Below are 22,149 nucleotides of genomic sequence, written 5' to 3'. Positions count from 1 at the left end.
AACTATAATATATATATATATATATATATATATATATACACACCTCGACGACTCCCCGCACCCCCGAAATTTCCCTAAAATTTGAGGGTACTCCCGCACGTCCCCCCTGTGCGTCTCCCCGCACCGGAGTCTTGGTGGAACATTGCTTGATTATGTAGACAAAATCCTTTCCCATTGTATAGACAAAGGCTGCAATTTGGGACCTGAAGAATGTTAAATATCTAGGTGAGGGTAGATTACTGAATTCTACAAAGTGATGTTAGATGTCAATGAAAGATATCTTTTTGGAGAAGATCTTTTTATATTGCAAAGCAAGGTCTATTAGTCAGGGTCTCTGTGGGAGAAAATTAACATGGTTCTTATTAAACTGATTCCTCAAGCTTCTAATAAAGATTTCCAATGTGGTTGAATAACAATAACTTATCTTGATGAAGCACAGGGAGTTATTGATAACGTTTTGGCCAGAAGAGTTGAACTTGTGATTCTGCAGGTTTTGTGTCTAGAATAGATTGGCTTTGCCAAATGTAGATTTATTCATGATAAAATTGTGTTAGCATAAGAAGCTAATGAGTAGGCCAGAGAGACTTAGCATAATGCCTTGATTTTTAAATTAACTTTGTTAAATGAAGTTAACAGAATAGACTGGGACTTCATCATAGATATTCTGAAGTGGCTTTGGCTTTGTCCCAAAGTTTAGGGTAGTTAATATTTTGTTTGATCAAGTTTCTGTTAAGGTGCAAGTTAAGAAGCAGTTAACTAATCCAGTTATTTTCCAGAGGTTTATGAGGCAAGGTTTTCTTTGGACCTGTTGACCACTACCGGTCAACTACCCATGCAGTACACCCCCCTTTTCTTTGCAAAAAGGGGCAGCACCTGATCAGCGTTTCCATGCCATCCTACAGTCATCAGCAGCTTGATCATTTTGATTGTAAACCCAGTCTGCATGTATGAATTGTAAATAATCTTAGCAGACATGAGTCGTGTGTGTGTATTGCCTAGGTGGACCTAATTTTCTAGTGGTAATCTACGTCCCGGAAGGTTTTTCGTCTCACCGATCCATGGATCGGCAGAGTTTTCCTTCAAACCTGACCCCAAAGCCGGGATGGATTTTGTCATTAGAACTTTAGGAGAATCCTAGTGTGTTAATCTGCTAGATTATAGTTGTGTCGCAGAACTGGGTGTTTTGTGAGGGTCTGTATTAAGTGGGTTTGTCCCCTTGAGATGTAAATTGTAAAAAGTCATCATGAAATGTGTCTTGAGGGTTGAAAATGTTTTAAATCCCCTCGTGAGTCCTAAGTCGTAGGTCCTAGGTGATGTTTCCAAAGGCTTAGTTCGATGATCCATTTAAAAAATGAAATAAAATAATAAAATAAATAAAAATTAAGAAATTTAAAAATAAAAAAATAAAAAAAATAAAAAATAAAATAATAAATAATAAAAAAATTTAAAAATTTAATAAAAAATAATAAAAAATTTACAAATTTAAAAATTTTAAAAATGAAATAAATATAAAATAATAAAAAGTTTTAAAAATTTTAAAAATTTTAAAAAATAAAATAAAATAATAATATTTTAAGTGAATAAATCGACGAATGAGATCAAGAGATGTCTTGATCCTCATCAGCGGTCGAGATCATTTCTACATGGATTATTCGAACTAGCCGTTGGGATCATTTCCTTTATATAGGGTCTTAGGTGGTCATTTCAGATCATTCGACCTGTGAGTCTGAGACTGAAGAAGCTCTCTTGTAAATCTGTTTCTGGTTAATAAAAGAAGACTTTGGGGTCCATATCTTGCTGGTGTTACTCTCTTGAAATGCTGTGAGATTGTTTAATTTTCTGTATATGTTGTTTTCAGCCATTAATAATAGCTTTTTGTAGAGTATTGTGAGCATAGGTATCTTGTTCACTTGCTAGGGTTTGGGTGCTGTTAGGGTTTCTGAAGTAATGGCAGGTATCTCCATTACTTCCTGAGATCTAGCAGCATTTTTGCCCTCTTTATTGACGGTTGTTTTGAGCTGTGCAGAAAGCATTTTATGAAGGAATTTTGTGGGCGTTCGGGGAAGTTCTCGGCTGAACCAGCCAACTCCGCAAGCATTTTTTGTTGAGCCCAGTTGGATTAGATCCTGGGTCTATCATTCGGTTTATTTTTCTAAGTTTGCATGAGAGATTTTCTGAAGTTCTTCACAGTGACAATCTGAAATTTCTGTTTCTTTAAAAATATTTCCGTGTTTAACGTTGAATCTGGCTGTTAAGGGGCCAAATCTGTACATTAATCAGTTGTTTCAGGGTTTCAAATTTTTGATCTAGGGTTTTAAATTTCTGCTTTTCGCATTTTTTTATTAGGGTTTTAAATTTCTGTTTTATACAGATTTTCATTATTCTTGGTTTTTGTTTTCTCATTGCAGTTACAGGTTGCATGGTGTTCTTTGAGACTTTCAAGGGTTTAATCAATTCTTTGGTTATTTCTCAGTGTGTAAATTTGTTACAGGGACCATTTCATCTCTTTTTGAAAGCAGATTTGCATGGCCATCTCGCACAGCATTCAACGCTCCTTCACGCTGCCGTTTTCTCCACATACCTACGTATAGCAAAACGTTTCCTCTCACAGCCTCCATCGGCCATTCAAAACCCACGCTTTCTATCCCACGATTATTCAGCCTCGCACGAATCTGTCAAAGGAAGAACAAACGATAAGCAGAAACCGAAAGTTCTTTTTTGCATACTGGCATACCATTTTTATGAACGATCTCTCAGACTCAACTCCATCACATGAAAAATCTTCAACCCGTGTTTCCTTGCGTCTGCGTTGAACCCCTTTTTTTATTTTTTTTTTACTCTCCATTCTGCGTCGTTTTCCAGTCTACCGGCGGGCGTGAATACACCCAATTCAAATTGTCGATGACCATCTGCATGGATGCCGTTGATCTGTGCGGCATCAAAAATTTTACTGGTTATATGCATTCATCCAACGCGTACTCCTTGCCGCCGTTTGCTTTCGAATAGTGGCGTGAAATTTTGTCAGGTGATAGCGCTCCTGTGGATAGAGTTTCATCGTCCAGCGCTTTCGGTCCAGTTAATAATCCGCAGAGGAATGCTATTTTTGCTCCAAAGTGCTCAGAAACCACGAAGTTACGGATTTGACGCCAAGAAATCTGAAATCGTAGGGAGGGCTGCGTCCGATTTGTCACAGTTTTTCTATTTATCATATGCTCTCACGGTTTCTGTCAGGTATTACCTCCACATAGATCTCGTTTCAGCCGACGGAGCAGGTAAATCGAAATTGCGTAAGACGTTCAACGTTATTTTTGTTCCGAATACGCATATTGCTTTGGCTGGGGTCACGTATCAGCATGTATCATCATCGGATCTATTCACACACTGCCGCCATCACCTGCAAACCCTGCAAAAACCGATTTTGAATTCTCTGTGGCCGCCGACAGGTAAAACTGATGCGTTTTTCTTCTGCCCTCCTCCGTCAACCTGTGCTCTCGACTTCTTATTCTGCGACGGGTCGGGATCTTCGTTTTAACGCAGAGGGTAAGTATTAAGGCGGCATTCTCATTATCGTTTCGTTTTTTTGTTAAATCGTATTTCCCTTTTTTTTTTCTTTGATGTATATGTATATAGGAAAGCGTTAGCGTAAAATGCAATCTAGATTTTAATTAAATTTTTAGTTTAGTTAGACTTTGGTTTAATTTTTAGATTTTAATTGTTTTGTTTTTTTTTTTTATAGACTTTTATTTTATGAAAATAAAAAAAAAAGGGATTTTATATAGTTCTTAGGCTTAGGTTTATATTTTTGTTAATGTTTAGATTTAGTTTTATGTTTCAGATTTTTGATTTTATAACTTTAGTTTTTAATTAACGTAGATTTTTAAATGTTAGATTTAAAAAAAAAAAAAAAATTCATTTTCATAAAAAATATTAAAAAAATAAAAAGGGATTCATTTTAAATTTGATTTAGTTTAAAGTTTTGTTTATAGTTTAGTTTTAGATTAGCTTTTAGATTTTTTTTATTTTTAGATTTTATTTAAAAAAAAAAAAAAATCGAAAAAATATAAAAAAATCTTTGTGGAAAATTCTCTTGTTTGCCAGATCCAGTCATTTTCGGAATTATCATCTTTCATGCTGAGATCTGAAAAATTTTCAAGTCGAGATGCGAAAATGATATCTGGTTAATGGTTTATGATTCGTGGTGGTTTAAAGCATTCATCTTTTTCAAAATTCTCAGTTGCTAGATATCGTTTTGGTCATTCTAAGAGCATTGTGATTTAGCTGATACCTTTTGATGACAAATGATTGCTGTTCACGGTTTATGTTTCTATATCATTTAACAAGTAATCGTTTTAACAACAATCTCTTAAGGCACTGGTCTGCTCAATTAATCAAATCATTTTAGTGCTTATCTTGATCGTGTCTCGTGTCTCCCAACCAGCTGGTCGACAGTTGGTCTCATCATTTCGCAGGGACTACCCCCCTTAGCCGCGGGAGACAGGCTTGAACGGAGGGATCGGGGATAAGAGTGACAGCCCCCGGTCTGAGCGTTGTCGTGCCAATCCGTGCGACAACAGGACCCTCTCAGTAGGATATAAAGACTGGGTAGCCTAGTGATTGTCCTGACTTCTAATGACCATCTCACCGCATAACTAAGATTTAATTAGGTAGGTCCCTAATGCAACAGAACATTACATTTATGTTATATATTCTTAACATCTAGAGTGTAGACACCTATGACACCTATGACACCTAGAAAATAGGAAATAGTCATTAAGTACAAACATCCCCCGTAATGATCATTTGATTAGCCTTTACATACAACAGATTTCTAATATTTTCTAATATTTCCTTTTGAGCAGCTTGGTAAAAGTGTCTACAAGTTGTACTGCTGTACAGGAGTACACTAGTTTAACCTTGTTATTTTCCTGAAAGTTTTTACAAGGTGATTATGAGAGTCTATGTGTTCAGTGTCAGTATGAAACATTGGAGTTTTTGAGATCTTAGTGATACTAATTGTCACATAAATGTTGTGTTTCTTATTCCTGTTTCACCTGTTTATCCAAGAAGCCTACTTAGCCAAGCAATCTCACATGTTGCTCCAACTACTATTTGTCTTTTGTGGAGGACACTAAAACTGTGGGCTGCTTCATGCTTATGTGTGAAACTGTTTCTGAACAGAAGACTGGATGTATGGCTAGGGGTGGATTTCTTTTCATTCACACATCTCACCAAATTTGTGTCAGTGTAGCAAGTTAACTAAGGATCAGTAGATTAGGTGAGTTCAATTCCACAATTTATGTTGCCTTTAAAATTCCCAGGTATCCTCTTGGTACTGTTCTAACTTATAATGAACCATATTTGGGGTGTTAATAAATCTGGCAACCAAACCAAGAGAAAAGCATATTTATGGCCTTATAGTCAAATAAAATAGTGTCTACAAGCTTTCTGTTAAATTCTCATCACACGAGAAACTGATCAGATTGTAAGTCACAGGACACGTCCCTTAGGGTCTTGTGTCCCGTATTTTACGTGTTGGACATGAAAACTGCCATAAAACGTGTCGAAAACGTTTTTCTTCATGTCCTCCAATCAAGACATGTGTTTTGGACGTGTCGAAAACGTGCCCTAACGTTTTTGGTTCTTAGGACACGTGTCCCATGAAAAGTGACATTTAAAACCTGCAACATAGTTTATTTTTGGGTTTTTTTTGTCATTGTTCGCCACCGAAGTTGAGTTTGCTCGTCGCTGGAATCCAATTTGTTGTGCAGTGTGAGGAATTCCATCAGATTTGAGCGTAATGCTGATATCTTCACATCGACCTAGACCTGGAGATGTAGGAGACGAGCGTTCGCATGCTTTGCTGAGAGTTTGGAGCACTTAAATTTCTTGTAAGTTGTGTTATAGCCTATGGAACTTAATTTAATTATACACGAGTGACCACGTATAGATTGTGTGTTGAAATAAAAATTCGAGCTCTTCGTCACGTTCTCATTGCTCACTACACCTTCGAGGTCTAAAGGGAGGGAAAGCTTGATTAATGCTCTAGTCAACAATGAAGTTTGAACACATAAATTTATAGTTCATAAATTTATGTGAAGTTTGAACATGATCAAACCTGTTTGAAGTTGATAACAAAAATTATAACATGAACAATGAATGTTGAACTGTGAACATTATTGATATAGTAAATTAATAAACTAACTAGTAAATTACTAAATAGTAAATAGGGTATACTAAATACTAAATAGATATCATCAAGATTCATATCTATATGGATCAAGCACTATATTTTAGTATTTTTTAATATATATATATATATATATATATATATATATATATATATAAACATGTCCCTCGTATCCTGTTTCCGGGGTTGCTGCGTCTCGTGTCAAATACTCGTATTTACGTGTCATCCATGTCTCGTGTCCTCGTGTCATGTGACTTAGATCAGATTCTTTTGTCCATAGTAGGGTTTGTTTTTGAGTCTCTTGCTCTAACTGTCTTGCTCCTTGTATATTATTAGATTGCATCCAGTTGAGATAAGTTTTATTCCGTTATAAATGCACAAAAAGCTAAGAAAGTGCTGTTTTCAATGCAATTTGCATTGTTATCTACCAAATAGTTGTCTTCTACAACAATTCACCAAATGATTTTAGGATTATTTTAAATGCTAAGAAATCAGTCACCTCACGGATGCAATAACAGTATTTCAAATTTTTTATTTGTTTGCATGAGCTCCATGATATAAACAGCAGCATGAATATCTTGCTTTAGTCCCTTGTATAATAGTATCGCATGCACTGTTGATGTAAAATAGAAATTACTGTGCTGATCTAATGAAAGGAACTATGCATTTGTTTTATATGCTGTATCTTTTCTACCTTATTGGTTATTATTTCTGGTGGACTTTTAAATGATCACTTCTATTATTCTTCTTTTGAATTTGTGTAGATCATATTTCAAGAGGTCTCTTTCTGATGGAAACATGCTAATGCCAAATGCTGCTGGTGTTTCAACACCAGTGACTAGCCAAAGCTTACAACCAAGGTTGCCAAAGACTGAAAGATCTCTACTAGCAGAGGGAACCATTCTAGAAAATGTAGACGACTCTGTGAATCAAACATCTTATTCACGGTAAATCATGATGATCTAGATCCATTTGATTGAAGATGTGAGACAATTATTCAGTTTCTTTTAAATGGTTATGAAGGCCATGGCCAAAAGTTCATGCAAACAGTAACAACAGACTTTTCATTTATATTGTCATGCTGATATTTATTGTACTGGCCTTCCAATTGCATATAAAATTTTAGGGTTTGGAAACAAATCAGTAGATTTTAATTGACAGAAGGACGAAAAATTAATCTGGAGGAATGCGTTTATTAGTACTTGGCATTGCTTTTCCATTGATTTATTAATTTTGCATCCCTGAAGCAGAGCTTGAGGTTCACTCTACATTTGGAAAAGAAATCCACTGTTGACCTGGTATTGGCTACTTCTGTTGGGTGTCTTAGTTCCTAACTGTTTTTCCTATCAACCCTTTTTGCTGTGGATTATTACACAAGCTGAACACACAAAGGAATTAAGACCACCAGATAACTTTAAAGAGAGATACTTCCTGGATATCACATATAAAGAGAAAAAAAACTCTATATAACAAAGGAATAGCATAAACCCTAGATGCTTAAATCCTAAATGACTTAAATATACGAAAAGTCTTTTTTTTGTTGACTAGTGGAATTGACAATTGGGGTGGTCTTGTACTCACATGACATGGGCTTGATTCCATCTGTTACCACTATAACCACTAGGTGCACCACACATGTGCTTAAAATGGACACAAGTTAATCAAGGATTGAACCATTGACCTTAAAATATTTTACATAACACGGTTACATGCTTGACCAAGTGAGGTGCCCTTGGGGACTAATGTGCAAAAATTCATTAATACATCACTCAGCTTAAGTTAAACTAAGTTGTCTAGTGACTTTACTATTATGCCTAACAAGTGTAAATGACCATTATAAACTCTGCAATCCTTGCCTCTACATTTTACAAAATTCATTTGGCCCAAGAGACTTGATGAGAATGTATGCAGTCTAGTCCTAAGTTGGGCAATATTCAGCTTGACTGTTCCATCTTCTACAACTTGTTGAATGAAATGACTATGTATGGCAACATCTTTTACACACTCATGAAATATGAGATTCTTTGCAAGCTTGAAAACTCCCTAGTTGTTGCAGGAAAGTAGAGCAGGCTCATTTTGATCAACTTGCAGATTTGCAAGTACTCCTCTAGATCAAACTTCTTCACCCTCCTCTTTTACTGTTGCTGTGTATTCTCCTTCTGTAGAAGAATGTGTAGCTACATGTTCCTTGCTGATCCAAGAAACTGCTCCTGTGCCAAGACTGAACAGATAACTTATTGTAGACTTCTTGTCATCCATGGTTCCTGCCCAACCAAGCCTGAATAGCCACACAACTGAACCTCCTTGCTGTTCATGTTGAGATTGTAGCTTGGGCGGTACTTCAAACCCTAGGCTAGAGAGTTGTTGAGGAATTGGCCTCATAAAGTCACTTGTGGGCTAAGAACCCAAGCTTGGGGTTTTGTACCCAAAGGTGTGGGGCCAAAACCATGAGGAGATTTGATGACTTGGCACATGGAGATGAAAGAGCACCCTTAAAGGAGCAAGGGGAAACTTCAAGCACCATGAGATCCCTTGTCAAAGTAAAGATATTAATTTTTGAATGTTTCGTGTGGGTAAAAAGGCTAGAAGTTCAAGTCAGGACCCTCTTGGAAGGGATAGTCGTTTTCCCTAGAGAAATGTATAAAAGGAGGAGAGGAGGAGCCTCATTCCTCACCAACCGAAAGACAAATCCTCATAGTGTAGGACATCTGAAGGAGCCATAGCTCAAGAAGACTAGGCTGAGGGCTAAAAGGGGACTGGTTTGGGTCTGTTTATGTCTATTGCAGGGCCGAGTAGGATGTTATATACCTAGGGGGGATAATATGGGGTACCAAGGGAGGTACCCAAGGTAATAATGTAATAATGGGATGGGCCACAGTAATAAATAAGGTGGTTAACCCATATCATGTAAGGGACCACAAGTAGTTAATAATAATGTAATGGGCCAATGGTATTAGTTGATAGTATGAGGGAACCATGGTAATGACCCATCGTATTGTATGTATGAGGCCTATACAGAGGCTAGAGACTCCACATGGAAATATAGTCAAGGATTATTGTATGAACAGGCATATGGCTTGTGGAGTGTTCTCCTTCCTTAAGGAGTGAATGTATGGTGTTGCCCTACCTTAAGGGTTTTGATCAATAAAGAGAATCATTTCTATCTATTTATATCTTGCTATTCTTGGGTTATTTCTATCTTGTTATTCTTGGGTATATTTATATTTTGGTATCAGATCTACAACAATTGGTATCAGAGCTACAACAAGTGGCATCGGAGCACTTTCTTGGGCAAACCGTGGAGAAATTTTTTTATTTTTTATTTTTTGCAAGGTTTCGGGGGCGGCGAGTTTGCAGATCAGATCTGTAAGTTTTGGTGCAAGATCTGTAAATTTTAATTGCAGATCTGGATTCTATGTGAAAAAATACCTGATTTCAAAAAAAAATCGGTCGAATCGGAGTCCGGATGAAGGAGATATCGCTGATTTAAAATCAGTGGGGTTGCAGACAATTTTTCAGGGCAGCGAGTTTGCGGCGCAGATCTGGACGTCCTGGTGGAAGATCTGCAAAATCTAATTGTAGATCTAGATTGTTTGAGAAAAATTACCCAATTTCAAAAAAAAAAATCAGTCGAATCGGAGTCCGGATGAGGGAGATATCGCTGATTTAAAATCAGCTCTTTTTTGTAGAAGTGCCTGGATCAGGATTTCTATCACATGGGCAGATGCAGAATGGTTGTTCCATTTCCAAAAACAAGTCATAATAGGGATTCTGAGTAATATTAACAGAACTGTGACAATTTCAAATTTTCTCCAAGTAAGTGAATTTTTTCAAAACCCTCTTCATGGCGACTCTATGTTTTACAGGAAAAGATAATGGTCCTACTATTGAAGAATTCATACAAAGAATAAAGTCCAAATATGGGATATGTTGGAAAGCTATAGTACAACTTAATTTGACAGAAGAGGCTGACAAATGGTGGAACTCACTTGGCATCAAACAGTTGGACGACTTGTCGGATAAAGAATTTGAAAAACTCTTTATGGACAAATGGTCTTGTGCTAGAAAAAAGAATGAGACACGTCAGGGGTTATGTTCTACTGGTATATCCTTATTGCAGGTTCATGGATTGATTCAGAAGGAGAAGATCATTGTTTCTATAAATCCTAGTTGCAAGCATAATTTTATCAATGTTAATTTGGTAAAAAAATTGCAAGTTCCAGCAAAACAAATTGAAAATACACAGGTTGATGATGAGGCTGTTCAAATTTATAAAGAATTGAAGCTTTCTATGGATAAGTATGTGTTGCATGGTGATTTTTATACTTCAGAGATGGATGATAGGGATGTTGTTTTGGGATACCCTTGGATGGAATCTGTGGGTACGGTCAATATTAATGTGCAAAAGAAATTCCTGAAGCTCTGGTATAAAAAGAAGAAAATTACATTACAGGATATTTCCATCAATAAACAGGTAGAGTCCACGGAGGTTGACGCAGAAGATGTTCCAGGGACTGACATATCAGATGATGGGCATATGATGGTCGACAATCAAACACAATCAGAGGCTGAAGCCGAAAAGGTAACAGGTGCTGACACATCTGATGAGGGTTCAGTGGTTGAAGTCATATTGGAAAAGAAAACACCACAACAGGCACCACAGCAGGGTGAATTAAAGAAAAAGACATCATGGGTTAAAACTTCAACATATCATCACCCACATCACCCCGCAAGACAACCATCAAGATGGAAACCAAGTAGTCACATGACGGATAGCGAGGAGAGAAGATCCACCCACTACACATCAACATAGAAGAGCTGCCACGGTCAACTTCCATCTCAAGCGAGCGAGGCACCAACAAGATCGAGGGTTCACCTTTCTCTTGGATGGCTAGATGCACGTGCATGGTATCAGTGGACTACTCTTTTGAGTAGATCTTATTATTTGTGTTCTTCCCATGTTTCAGGGACGAAACATGCTTAGGGGGGTGGAATGTTATATACCTAGGGGGGATAATATGGGGTACCAAGGGAGGTACCCAAGGTAATAATGTAATAATGGGATGGGCCATAGTAATAAATAAGGTGGTTAACCCATATCATGTAAGGGACCACAAGTAGTTAATAATAATGTAATGGGCCCATGGTATTAGTTGATGGTATGAGGGAACCATGGTAATGACCCATGGTATTGTATGTATCAGGCCTATATAGAGACTAGAGACTCCACATGGAAATATAGTCAAGGATTATTGTATGAAGAGGCATATGGCTTGTGGAGTGTTCTCCTTCCTTAAGGAGTGAATGTATGGTGTTGCCCTACCTTAAGGGTTTTGATCAATAAAGAGAATCATTTCTATCTATTTCTATCTTGCTATTCTTGGGTTATTTCTATCTTGTTATTCTTGGGTATATTTATATTTTGGTATCAGATCTACAACAAGATCTAAGACAAATCCTCATAGTGTAGGACATCTGAAGGAGCCACAGCTCAAGAAGACTAGGCTGAGGGCTAAAAGGGGACTGGTTTGGGTCTGTTTATGTCTATTGCAGGGCCGAGTAGGAGTTGGAAGGAAGCTGCAGGCTTAAAGGTCGGATATTTGCATGTATGGTGGCTTATTCTCCTTAGAAACAAGGCTGAGTCTGCTCAGATTTGTGACAGGTAGGGTCGAGCCCTACTTGGTTGGAAAACATTAGTTTGAAGCAGCTCAAAGGGTAGCCGGGTATGCCTAGAAGGACAGTGAGCTGGGACAAACATTAAAGCGGGAAGAACAAGGTGTTTTGGAGGGCTGGTTGAGGGCTGGTCTGTTGCCCTAACAAACCCAAAAAGTTGCAGAATTGAAGTGTGCACAGGACATTGAGCAACACCAGGAAGGTGTCTTCAAGTCAGAGGTATGTTCTCCTAAGTTGATGGTTTTGCAAGATGGTTGGGAGTCCTCGTTGAGGATAGTTTGAAGGTCATCCTAAGGCTGTAAGGAGGGAAACAAGTGGATGGACTTCAGAGACCTAAGTGCAGGACAAAGAAAGATTTTTAGACTACTAGGAGAGGCAGACTTGGATGCTCGGTGACTGATCTTTGAAGGACGAAAGGAGGTCAAAGGGAGCTATTCGACTAGCCTTAGATTGCGTGTTAGAGAAGGACATCTACAACAGCAGTGGGCAGCCCTCCATGCCCTAAGTGTGTCTTCATTGGGCAGCACAGGAAGGCACTAGTGGGAAGAAAGTCCCTAAGAGTTGTGCCTTAGAAGGACTAAGGAAAAGCTAGTGGGAAGAAGTCACAAATGAGCCGAGGAGCAGCAGTGGGTAGTCTAGAGTTGTTCACAAACGAAGTTGTGCACAACTGGCAAGAAGACCCTATGTGTTGAGTCATTAATGGTTGAATGATCAGCTAGAGGGAAGATTGGAGTTGTGTTCAGTGACCTAAAGGAGTTGGCTCATTGATAGAGGTAGGTTAGAGTTTCTACAGATCAGATGCAAAGGACTGGGCATGTCTTCAAGGTATGTTGACTGAAAGGGTTGTGTGTGGCTACCATGAGTAAGTAGGTCAGATTGTATCTTATTCTGGGTAGATTGGTGGTCACAGTTGGTGACACCAAGCCCTAGTTTGTATCTTGTATCAGTGGATATATGAGGGCCATTATCTCAACGAGGAAAAACAATTTTTTGTGGGGAGGACTGTAATATCCCCAATTTTGAGTTTTCATTTGAGGGAATTAATGGAGTTTATTAGGGAGGTGCTAAGCATAGCACAATTTTGTAATCTGGGCATTGGAGACATTTTTGGCGAATGGGACTTAAGAGAAATGGAAAATTACAGCTCTAGTGGAATATGGGGGCCACAAGAGAAGGAAATTCAACCCAATGGAGTAATTTGCACTTCCTGGAGGAGAGAGAAAGAGAAAGGGTGTGAACTAGTGGAGAGTGGGGGCCACCAAGGAGGAGGGGGCTAACAATTATAAATAAAGCATGGAGGCTCTCATTTAGACATATTTGGTCATTTTCCAATTCAACACTAGTTCTCTTGAATTGCTTAGCCAAGACAACCTGTGCTGCTCAGCACAAGGAATTTCCAAGCAAGAATTCCACCCTCATTTCAGAGAAATTCAAGTCTCCCTAGTGAGGCAATTTGGGGAGCTCAATTCAGAGCTTCCATTGGACATCATTGTAGGAGTTTACTCACCAATGTGCATTTCTTGGGCATAGAGGTATTTTCGTGGAGCACATTGTTGGAGCAAGCGTGGGTTAGAGGCTTTGGGCTTTTGCAGAGAATTTCCTTATTGTTAGACCGAAGTTTGGATAGCGATTTTTCGAGCTGGATTGAAGGCTATTACCTCGGTTTATTTTCTATCTTTTGGCAGGGGCACAGAATCTATTGACCAAGTGTTGCGTAGGGGTTTTGAGAAGTGGAGCCGAGAGAGATAAGAGCTAGAGATTGAAGGTATTTCTCAGTGGAGAATTTAGCTGGAATTGGGAGAAATTTCCGTGGTGGATTGGGCATAATTCAATAGTATCAATAATGTGGGGCGTTTTCTGGCCAGATTTGGGCAATTCACACTTTTTGGGGGTAATCGACAGTTGGTGGATTCAACCCAAACACTTTATGGGTTTTTGTGGGTTTATTGAGAGGAGTTTGGGGTTAATTTTACAGAAATGCTTTGAGTAGTTTAGAGGGTAGAAAACCCTAGGTCTATTCTAGCAGTAATAATAGTAATTTTCTAGGCAGTGCACAGATTTTGTTGGGGTCATTCTAGCACTGGGTTTTGTGATATTTTTCTAGGTTATTTTGGGTTTCCTGTGAGGAGGCTCCAGTTAATTTTCCATAATTTTCTAAGTACTTTTGAGGGGTGAAACTCAGGGTCATTTCCCAGCAATTACAACAGGGCGCAGTTTCTTCAGGGGCACTTTCCAACACATTGAGCATTGTACAGACACTTGGGTTTTTAACATAGCTTGCAGTCATAGGCCCATGTTCCATTTCTATCATTGCTGTATTTATATTTTATAAATTAATACAATGGCTCAACTATTTGGTCCCATTTTCGGTGTTTACTATTTATAGCTTGTGTGCATCATAGTTTATTTGTTGTAGCTTAGTACATGTATTTGATATTTACTGAGATTTCCTAGTTAGGAATATTACATATTAGCAATCAATATTTGAAGGAATTCAACCTACTCCCAATTAGCCTCTGAAGGAACTCGACCTGGAGAATTTTTTCCGAGGAATTCACCAGAAAATCAACCCTGTGCCTTCCCTTCAAGCTGCCCAATCAAGTCAACCTCCCTCTCACTTCAGCAACTCAATCCTACAATCTGTTGAAATATGTAACTAGATTCAGTGTTCATAATGACATATGTAATGATGATTTTATGTATTTAATGAAAGGATAAAAATAGATTTATTGTTATTATTGAGGCATGAGATTCATGCTCAAAAGAAATTTATTTTATAGGTCAACCTCCCATTGTGAGCTTCTAGGGCTTGTCATTTAGTCTACAAGTCAAGAAAGTCATTATCATGTATGAAAGACCCTTCTTGGGCATGTTACATATTGTAAAAAGAATTTATTTAAGTCAAAGTTGAGTCAAAAGACCCTCTAAGACCTCGTCATGGTGCAATGAGCAAGTCAACCTACTCAAGGAACAAGTTGGCGTAAAAGCAATTACAAGGCGACCTACAAACATGGACAAGAAGCCTATATAAAGGAGGACTTGGCCACATTTAAGCACTCACTCATCACTTACACAAGTTCAATCAAGGAAGAGGAAAAAGTGCAAAGAATAAGAGGAAAAAGTGCGAAGAAGGAGAAAAGGAAATCAAATTTCTGGGACTGCTTTTGGGTATTCTTCCTGTTGTCGCACAGATTGTCACGACAACGCTCAGACTGGGGGCTATCACCCTGATCCCCGATCTCTCCGTGTAAGCCTGTCTCCCGCGGCTAAGGGGGGTAGACCCTACAGGATAATGGATGACCAACTGCGGACCAGTTGGGTTGGGAGACACAAGGGAAAACAAGCACTTAATTGATTTTATTAAGTTAATAAACCAGTGCCTTATGAAATAAATGATTAAACGATTATTTATCAAATGCTGCAGAAATATGGACTCATCAACAATCGTTTACCATCAATGCTTAACTTTCGCCAAATATGAGATAATCAATAAATGCTCAATGACTTAATGATACTCCAGCAATTAAAATTTCGAAAGATAAAGTGCTTTAACAACCACGTGTAATGCTAACCAGAGATCACATTCATGTAGTTAATCTTCAAATGAACATTTAAGCATGTTTAACCACATAAAGAAATGATAAATATTTTTCCCACATCAAAATTTTAGCCTCAACATAAAAGATATATCGCAAACATAACAAATCCTGAGCCAAGACTGAAATTGGCGAAAAATTTCCAAAAAAAGATATTTTTTATATTTTTCAAATAAAATAAAATTAAAGACTAAATGAAACTTTTTAAATCAAAAATCTAAATAATAATAAAATCTAAACTAAATTAATAGAAACACTCCTTTTTATATATTTATTTATTATTATTTTTTTTTTTAATTTTATGAATTTTTTGATGTTTTCTTTTTAAAATCAAACTTAAACTAAACTAAACTAAACTAAAGCTTAAAACTAAAACTTAAAAGAACCTTTTTATTATTATTATCATTATTTTATTTTTTTTCTATTTTTTATTTGATTTTTATATTTATAAAATAAAACTAAACTCTTTTTATTTAAAATTCTAAATGTGCAAACTAAAAACCTGAATAAACAAAATTCAAATCTAAACTAAATACAACACTAACACCTGATCACGTACTAATAACAAAAATGAAATTATATGAAATATAAGTCCTAAATCAAATAAAATCTAATTCTAACAAAAAAGAAAAGAAACTAACTTAATCAAAATGTAAACCCTATACCAGATGTATTCCAAAATACGAACTTAACTACGCTAACCCTGTTCATAAATTAAAAAAAATTGCTGAGTGTTCAGTGTATGCGGGACGACGGAGATGGAAAACGCGTGGAGGAGATAAAGATCGATGCGGATATGGAGCTCAACGTCGACCAAGGAGCAAGGGGGGAGAGGCTACGGGATGGAGAAGGGCCGAAGCAAGAGCCACGCGGATCCGGAAGTTTCGATGGCGGAAATATGCAGAGGACAGCAGAATGGAGATGTGACTTGCAGATTGAAGAAGCTGAGCGATGGGAACAAGCAAGACGACGATGGTAAGGAGAAAGTTAGAGCGAAGGGCAAGGGACGAATGCGTAGAAGCAAATGCGATGCTGCGTGAGGACAGAGGTGGTGAATGGAATGAGTATGCAGAGAGGGGAAACGTGTGGAAAATGCCAGAGCTGTGGAATGAAACCTTGTGAGACAGGCCGCAGTATATGTGGGATGGCCAGCGTGTAGAGACTGCGCAAAAAAAAAATCAACGCATGGAGCCATGCTTTTATGCAGGTCAATGAAAATACATGAGAGCTGGACCTGCGTGGAGTAAACGGAAATGGAATGAGAGGAGAAGGGATGTAGGCAGAGGTGGACGTGGGTAGCTTAGGGAGTTACGATGGAAAAATGATATTGCATGGAGATAAAACTGCACAGACAAGGAATTGCTTGGGTGGCACATTTGAGAGTGCGTGGATCAAGAAAACGCTGCACAGAAAGTCGAATCCTATAGGCAGCGTGAAGCTCTGGTTGATGGGCAGCGCTGAGTAATGTGACCACGCAGATCTGCTTCAAAAAAAATTAAGAATGCCCCTGTAATACAAAGAAACACTGAGAAATAACAGGAAGTTGATTAAACCCTCAGAGATCTTCAGAAAAACCCTGCAACCTGTAATGGAAAGACACACACAAAAATAATATGTGCAGAAAGCAAAACTAAAACCCTAAATCAGCTACAAAATTAACAACTTTGTGACTTTGCAACAGCCAGATTTGTCAGTAACCCTCCATAATATTTTCAGAATATCAGATTTACTATGAAATACTTCAGAAATCTCTCATGCATTCATAAAACAAACTTAAATGATAAACCCAGGATCGAAACTGGCTGGGCTCTGCAAGAGAATGCTTGCGGGAGTTGGCTGGTTCAGCCGAAAACTTCCCCAATTGCCACTATTCTTCTCAATAAGGGTTTCCTGCACAACTCACTTCAACCATCAATAAAGAGGGAAAAAACAATAGTAGATTCCAGATACAATGGAGAAACCTGCCATTATTTCAGAGTTTAATACCATTCAAACCCTAGTAAGTGAACAAGATACCTGTGTTCAACAATACTCTACATCAAGCTATTACTAATGGCTGAAAATAAAATTATGCAGAAAATAAAATAGCTCACAGCACTTCAGGAGAGTAACACCAGCAAGATTTCAACCCCAAAGTCTTTCTTTATTTGCACCAGAAAAAGTTTACAAGAGAGCTTTCTTTAGCACAAGACTCACAGATCGAATGATCTCAAATGACCCCTAGCACCCTATTTAAAGGAAAAATTCCCAACGGCTAGTTCGAGTGATCCATGTCAAAATGATCTCGATCGTCGATGAGGATCAAAACATCTTTTAATCTCATCCGTCGAATTTTTAATGCATTAAAAAATTGAAATTCTGCATTTATTTACTCAAAAATATTATTATTTTATTATTTTTATGTTTTTATTTTATTTTTATTTATTTTATTATTTATTTATTTATTTTTATATCTTTTATATATATATATTCCTTTTTTATTGTTTTTTATCTTTTCAATTTTTTAATTTTTAATTTTTAATTTATTTTTAAATGGATCCTCGAACTTAGCCTTTGGAAAAATCACCTAGGACCTAGGACTTAGGACTTATGAGGGGATTAAAACATTTTCTAACCCTCAAGACACTTTACATCCTGACTTTTACAATTTTACATCTCAAGGGGGAAAACCGATTTGACATAGACCCTCATAAACCACCCAGTTTTGCAACACAACTATAATCTAGTAGATAACACACTAGGATTCTTCTAAGATTCTAATGACAAAATTCATTCCGACTTTGGGGTTAGGCTGAAGGAAAACTCTGCCGATCATGGATCGGTGAGACAAAAATCCTTCCGGAACGTAGATTATCACTAGAAAATTAGGTCCACCTAGGCAATTTACATACATGACTCAACTCTGCTAAGATTATTTACAATTCGCACATGCAGACTGGGTTTACAACATAATATGATCAAGTCGACGATGACTGTCAAATGGCACAAACATGTCAATCAAGCGCTATCCCTTTTGCGAAGAAAAGGGGGTGTACTTGCCTAGGGAATTTGACACGTAGTGGTCAACATCTGGCTCTACTTGGGGACACTTTGCTGCACTGTAGGAATGTGAGAATCCAGAATCTGCATCCACGCAACACACAACAGAAATAAGTAGCGTCCATTCAAAATCATCATATAACATTTAAACACATGAAAGATAGAAGCTCTTCATTTATTAACAAGGAAAGTAAATCTAATCCTAAATCAGAAATAAAATGTTGAAATAACAAGGAGTAGGGTTAGAAATACAATACAAAGGATGCCCTATGGCATCAGATATCATCTTTGAAGAACAGCTTGAGCATTTGGCCATTCGCAGGTAGATCAAGTGGTTCGCCATCCAATCTGCTCAAGTGGAATGAGTTTGGTCCAGCTATGTCTCGAATGATGTACGATCCCAGCCACAAACTGTCAAACTTCTTATGTTTTCCTGGTTTTTCATTCTTGCGGTCCCAAAGCAGTACCATATCTCCCACCTGCAAAGATCTAGATCGAGAGAATTTATCAAAGCTTTTCTTAATGTTAGATTGATTTTTACATGTAGCATCAAAGGCTGTCCTACGAGCTTCATCTAACTCCACAATCTGATCTATTCTATTCTGAACAACATCTTTATTAGCAGAAAAATTCTGAAGGAGCTGATAAGCTGGCAATTTCAGGTGCACATGTAAGGTTACATCCAACCCATAAACTAATTCAAAGGGAGATTTACCAGTAGCTTTCTTCTTAGTGATTCTATCTGCCCATAAAGCATTCTTGATTTTGCTATCCCATGATCTCTTATTATCTCCTACTATCTTCTTGATAATGGTTATGAGATTCTTGTTACTTGATTCAGCCAGACCATTACCCTGAGGATAGTAATTTGATGAATGAGATAAGATAATGCCATAATTGAAACAAAAAGATGAAAACTCTGAGGAACTAAAAGCTTTGGCATTGTCAGTAGTGATCTTAGCAGGGACACCAAATCTAGTAATGATATTATTTTCAATGAAATCCATAATAACCTTTTCAGTGGCATTCTTAGCAGGAATGGCTTCAACCCATTTAGTGAAATAATCCGTAGCAGTCAAAATCCATGAGTAGCCATTGCTAGAATTTTCATGGAACTTCCCTATGAAGTCCAGACCCCAATGCTAAAAAGGTGCCTCTACAATGACAGGTTGTAGAGGCAGGGCAGCAAGCTTCTGTTTCCCAGTGAATAGTTGACAGGCTTGACAATTTCTAACAAACTTATGCACATCAGAAAAAATTGAAGGCCAATAATAACCAGCTCTTAGGATTTTGTGGGCGGTAGTTCTAGCAGCATAATGACCACCACAAAATCCTGAATGAAACTCAGAGATTAATTTCTTGGACTCAATGCCATCAACACACCTAAGCACTATGCCCTCAGGATTTCTCCATCCAAGGCCATCTTTCATAAGGCAATACTTAGTGGCTTTTAGTCTAAGAGCCCTTCTCTTATGAGCAACTAAATGGTTAGGACATGCAAGATTCATCAAGTAATAAACTATGTCCTTGTACCACTCATGCTCTCCTAATCTTTGCAACTCCGGTGAAGATAGATCGCCAAGACAAACAAACCAAGAGTCTTTTCGTTACCTTCAGTCAACATCTGAGCCAAACCTTGGCCTTTGACTAGCTTGGTGGGTCTGATCTCTAAATCATATTCTTGTATTTTAGTAACCCACCTAGCACGAGTCCCTAAGCAATCGGTTTGAGTTAATATATCTTTAACAATAGAATGTGGGACGAAAGCAATGATTTTAGAATAACCCACATAAGTTTTGAAGTGCTTAAGAGACTTGACCAAGGCATAAGCCTGCTTTTCCATGGTATTGTACTTCAATTCAGAATTTTGAAGTGCTCTACTCATGAAAGCGATAGGCTGCTCGTGACCATCTTTATTCTTTTGTAGCAGGACACCAGCAATGGTATCTTCGGAAGCGAAAGAAAAAATCATGAAATCCTTGGAATAATCGGGACTAACTAAGACAGAAGCTCTTGCAATAGCACATTTGATTTCTTGAAAAGCCTTTTTGCCGTCTTCTTGCCAAACAAATTTTGCATCTTTCTTTAGAAGACTTTGAATAGGCTTAGCTGATTCTGCGTAATTTGGAATAAACCTTCTAATAAAATTTGTCTTTCCAAGGAAAGGCTGAAGGGATTTAAGATTATGAGGAAGAGGAATCTTTTGGATTGCTTCAATTCTTTCAGGATCAATCTTGATTCCATCCTTAGAAATGATATGGCCAAGTAATTTCCCTTCTGTTACTCCAAAAACAGACTTAGCTGGATTCAAAGAAATCCCGTATTCCCTACATCTATCGAAAACCTGCCTAAGATGATTTACATGACTGATACCATCTTTAGAAAAAACAGTAAGATCATCTTGGTAAATCGCAATAAATTTCCCGATTAACCCCTTGAAGGCATAATCCATAGCCCTTTGGAATGTAGCCCCAGTGTTTGTTAATCCAAACGGCATTCTGATGTATTCAAAGGTACCCCATGGTGTGGTGAATGTGGTTTTATGACGATCTTCCTTTTTAACCCATACCTGATTGTGTCCAGAAAAACCATCTAGCAGTGACATCATTCCAGAACCGGTTACTCTTTGCAACAAAGTTTCCATGTTTGGCAAAGGGTAATTATCTTTCTTGCATGCTAGATTAAGGTTTCGAAAATCGACACAAAGCCTTATCGTACCGTTCTTTTTCCTAACAATCACCAGATTTGAACACCATGTCGAATGCCTTGTTTGAGCAATAATTCCTGCTGCAAGCATTTTCGCAAGCTCTTTCTGAACCAAAGGGGCTAATTTAGGATTAATTTGCCTAAGTTTCTGGCGAAAGGGTTTAGCATTTTCATCTTTTAAGGGGATAGTATGTTCCATGACATCTTCCCTATAGCCCTTTAATTCATCATAAGAAAAAGCTAAAACATCTCGATATTCGCGAAGTAAATTAGTTAACTTTTTTCTTTCCTCCACACTAGTACCTCTACCAATTTTAACAATCTTTGGGTTTTCAGAAGTACCAATGTTTATCTCGAGATATTCGCCTAGGTCCATCTTATTTTCTTCTCTCAACTTCGTGGCATCATGCCGATCAAAATGTTGCTCTAAGGCAACCACATTCCTAGGAGTAGGATTTATGATATGCTCATAATTTAAAGATCCATCCTCCTGAGAATCTATCCGAAATCTTCAAACTCATCCAGACTATTAAGAAAACGAATGACCTTTTTTTCATCATTAAAGACCCGCCAATGCTCTGAGTTATCTGGAACAGATGGTCTAAATATTACTTCCATTTTGATCTTATCATTAATTAGCTCATCAGATAATTGGAAAGTAGTAGCAGCTACGACAAGTTCATCAGCCAAACTATTTTGCTCTCTTGGGATAGCTTTGAGGTCAAGGGCATCAAAGTGCTCCATAGTATCCCACACAGCATTTCGATAATTCCTTAGTCTTTGATTTTTGCATGTGAATTTATTTTTAAGCTGCATGATAATTAAATCAGAATCCCCCTTAATGCTAAGCAACTTAATCTTCAAAGATTTTGCTAATTCAAGACCCAACTATATAGCCTCATATTCAGCGACATTGTTGGTTGCTTCGAATTCTAATCGATAGGCAAA

At 37.6% G+C, this 22,149-nt stretch overlaps 1 protein-coding gene across 5 annotated transcripts in view; it reads left to right on the top strand.

Annotated features, from left to right (window-relative positions):
- Window positions 1–22,149, top strand: part of LOC149168037 (phosphoinositide phosphatase SAC2-like) — a 408,861-nt gene that overhangs the window by 320,133 nt on the left and 66,579 nt on the right. For all 5 annotated transcript variants that reach the window (XM_089433313.1, XM_089433311.1, XM_089433308.1 and 2 more), the window contains one exon: window positions 6,952–7,134. In XM_089433313.1, coding sequence (XP_089289439.1) covers window positions 6,952–7,134 — 183 coding nt within the window. The remainder of the gene's footprint in view (window positions 1–6,951; window positions 7,135–22,149) is intronic.

This window comes from Pinus tabuliformis, chromosome 5_1 (assembly GCF_031772625.1).
Source record: "Pinus tabuliformis cultivar Carrire ecotype Pingquan chromosome 5_1, CPIR1, whole genome shotgun sequence".
In the NCBI taxonomy this organism is placed as follows: domain Eukaryota; kingdom Viridiplantae; phylum Streptophyta; class Pinopsida; order Pinales; family Pinaceae; genus Pinus; species Pinus tabuliformis.
Note: the sequence above shows the minus strand (reverse complement) of the source record. Positions and strands in the feature narration are given on the sequence as shown.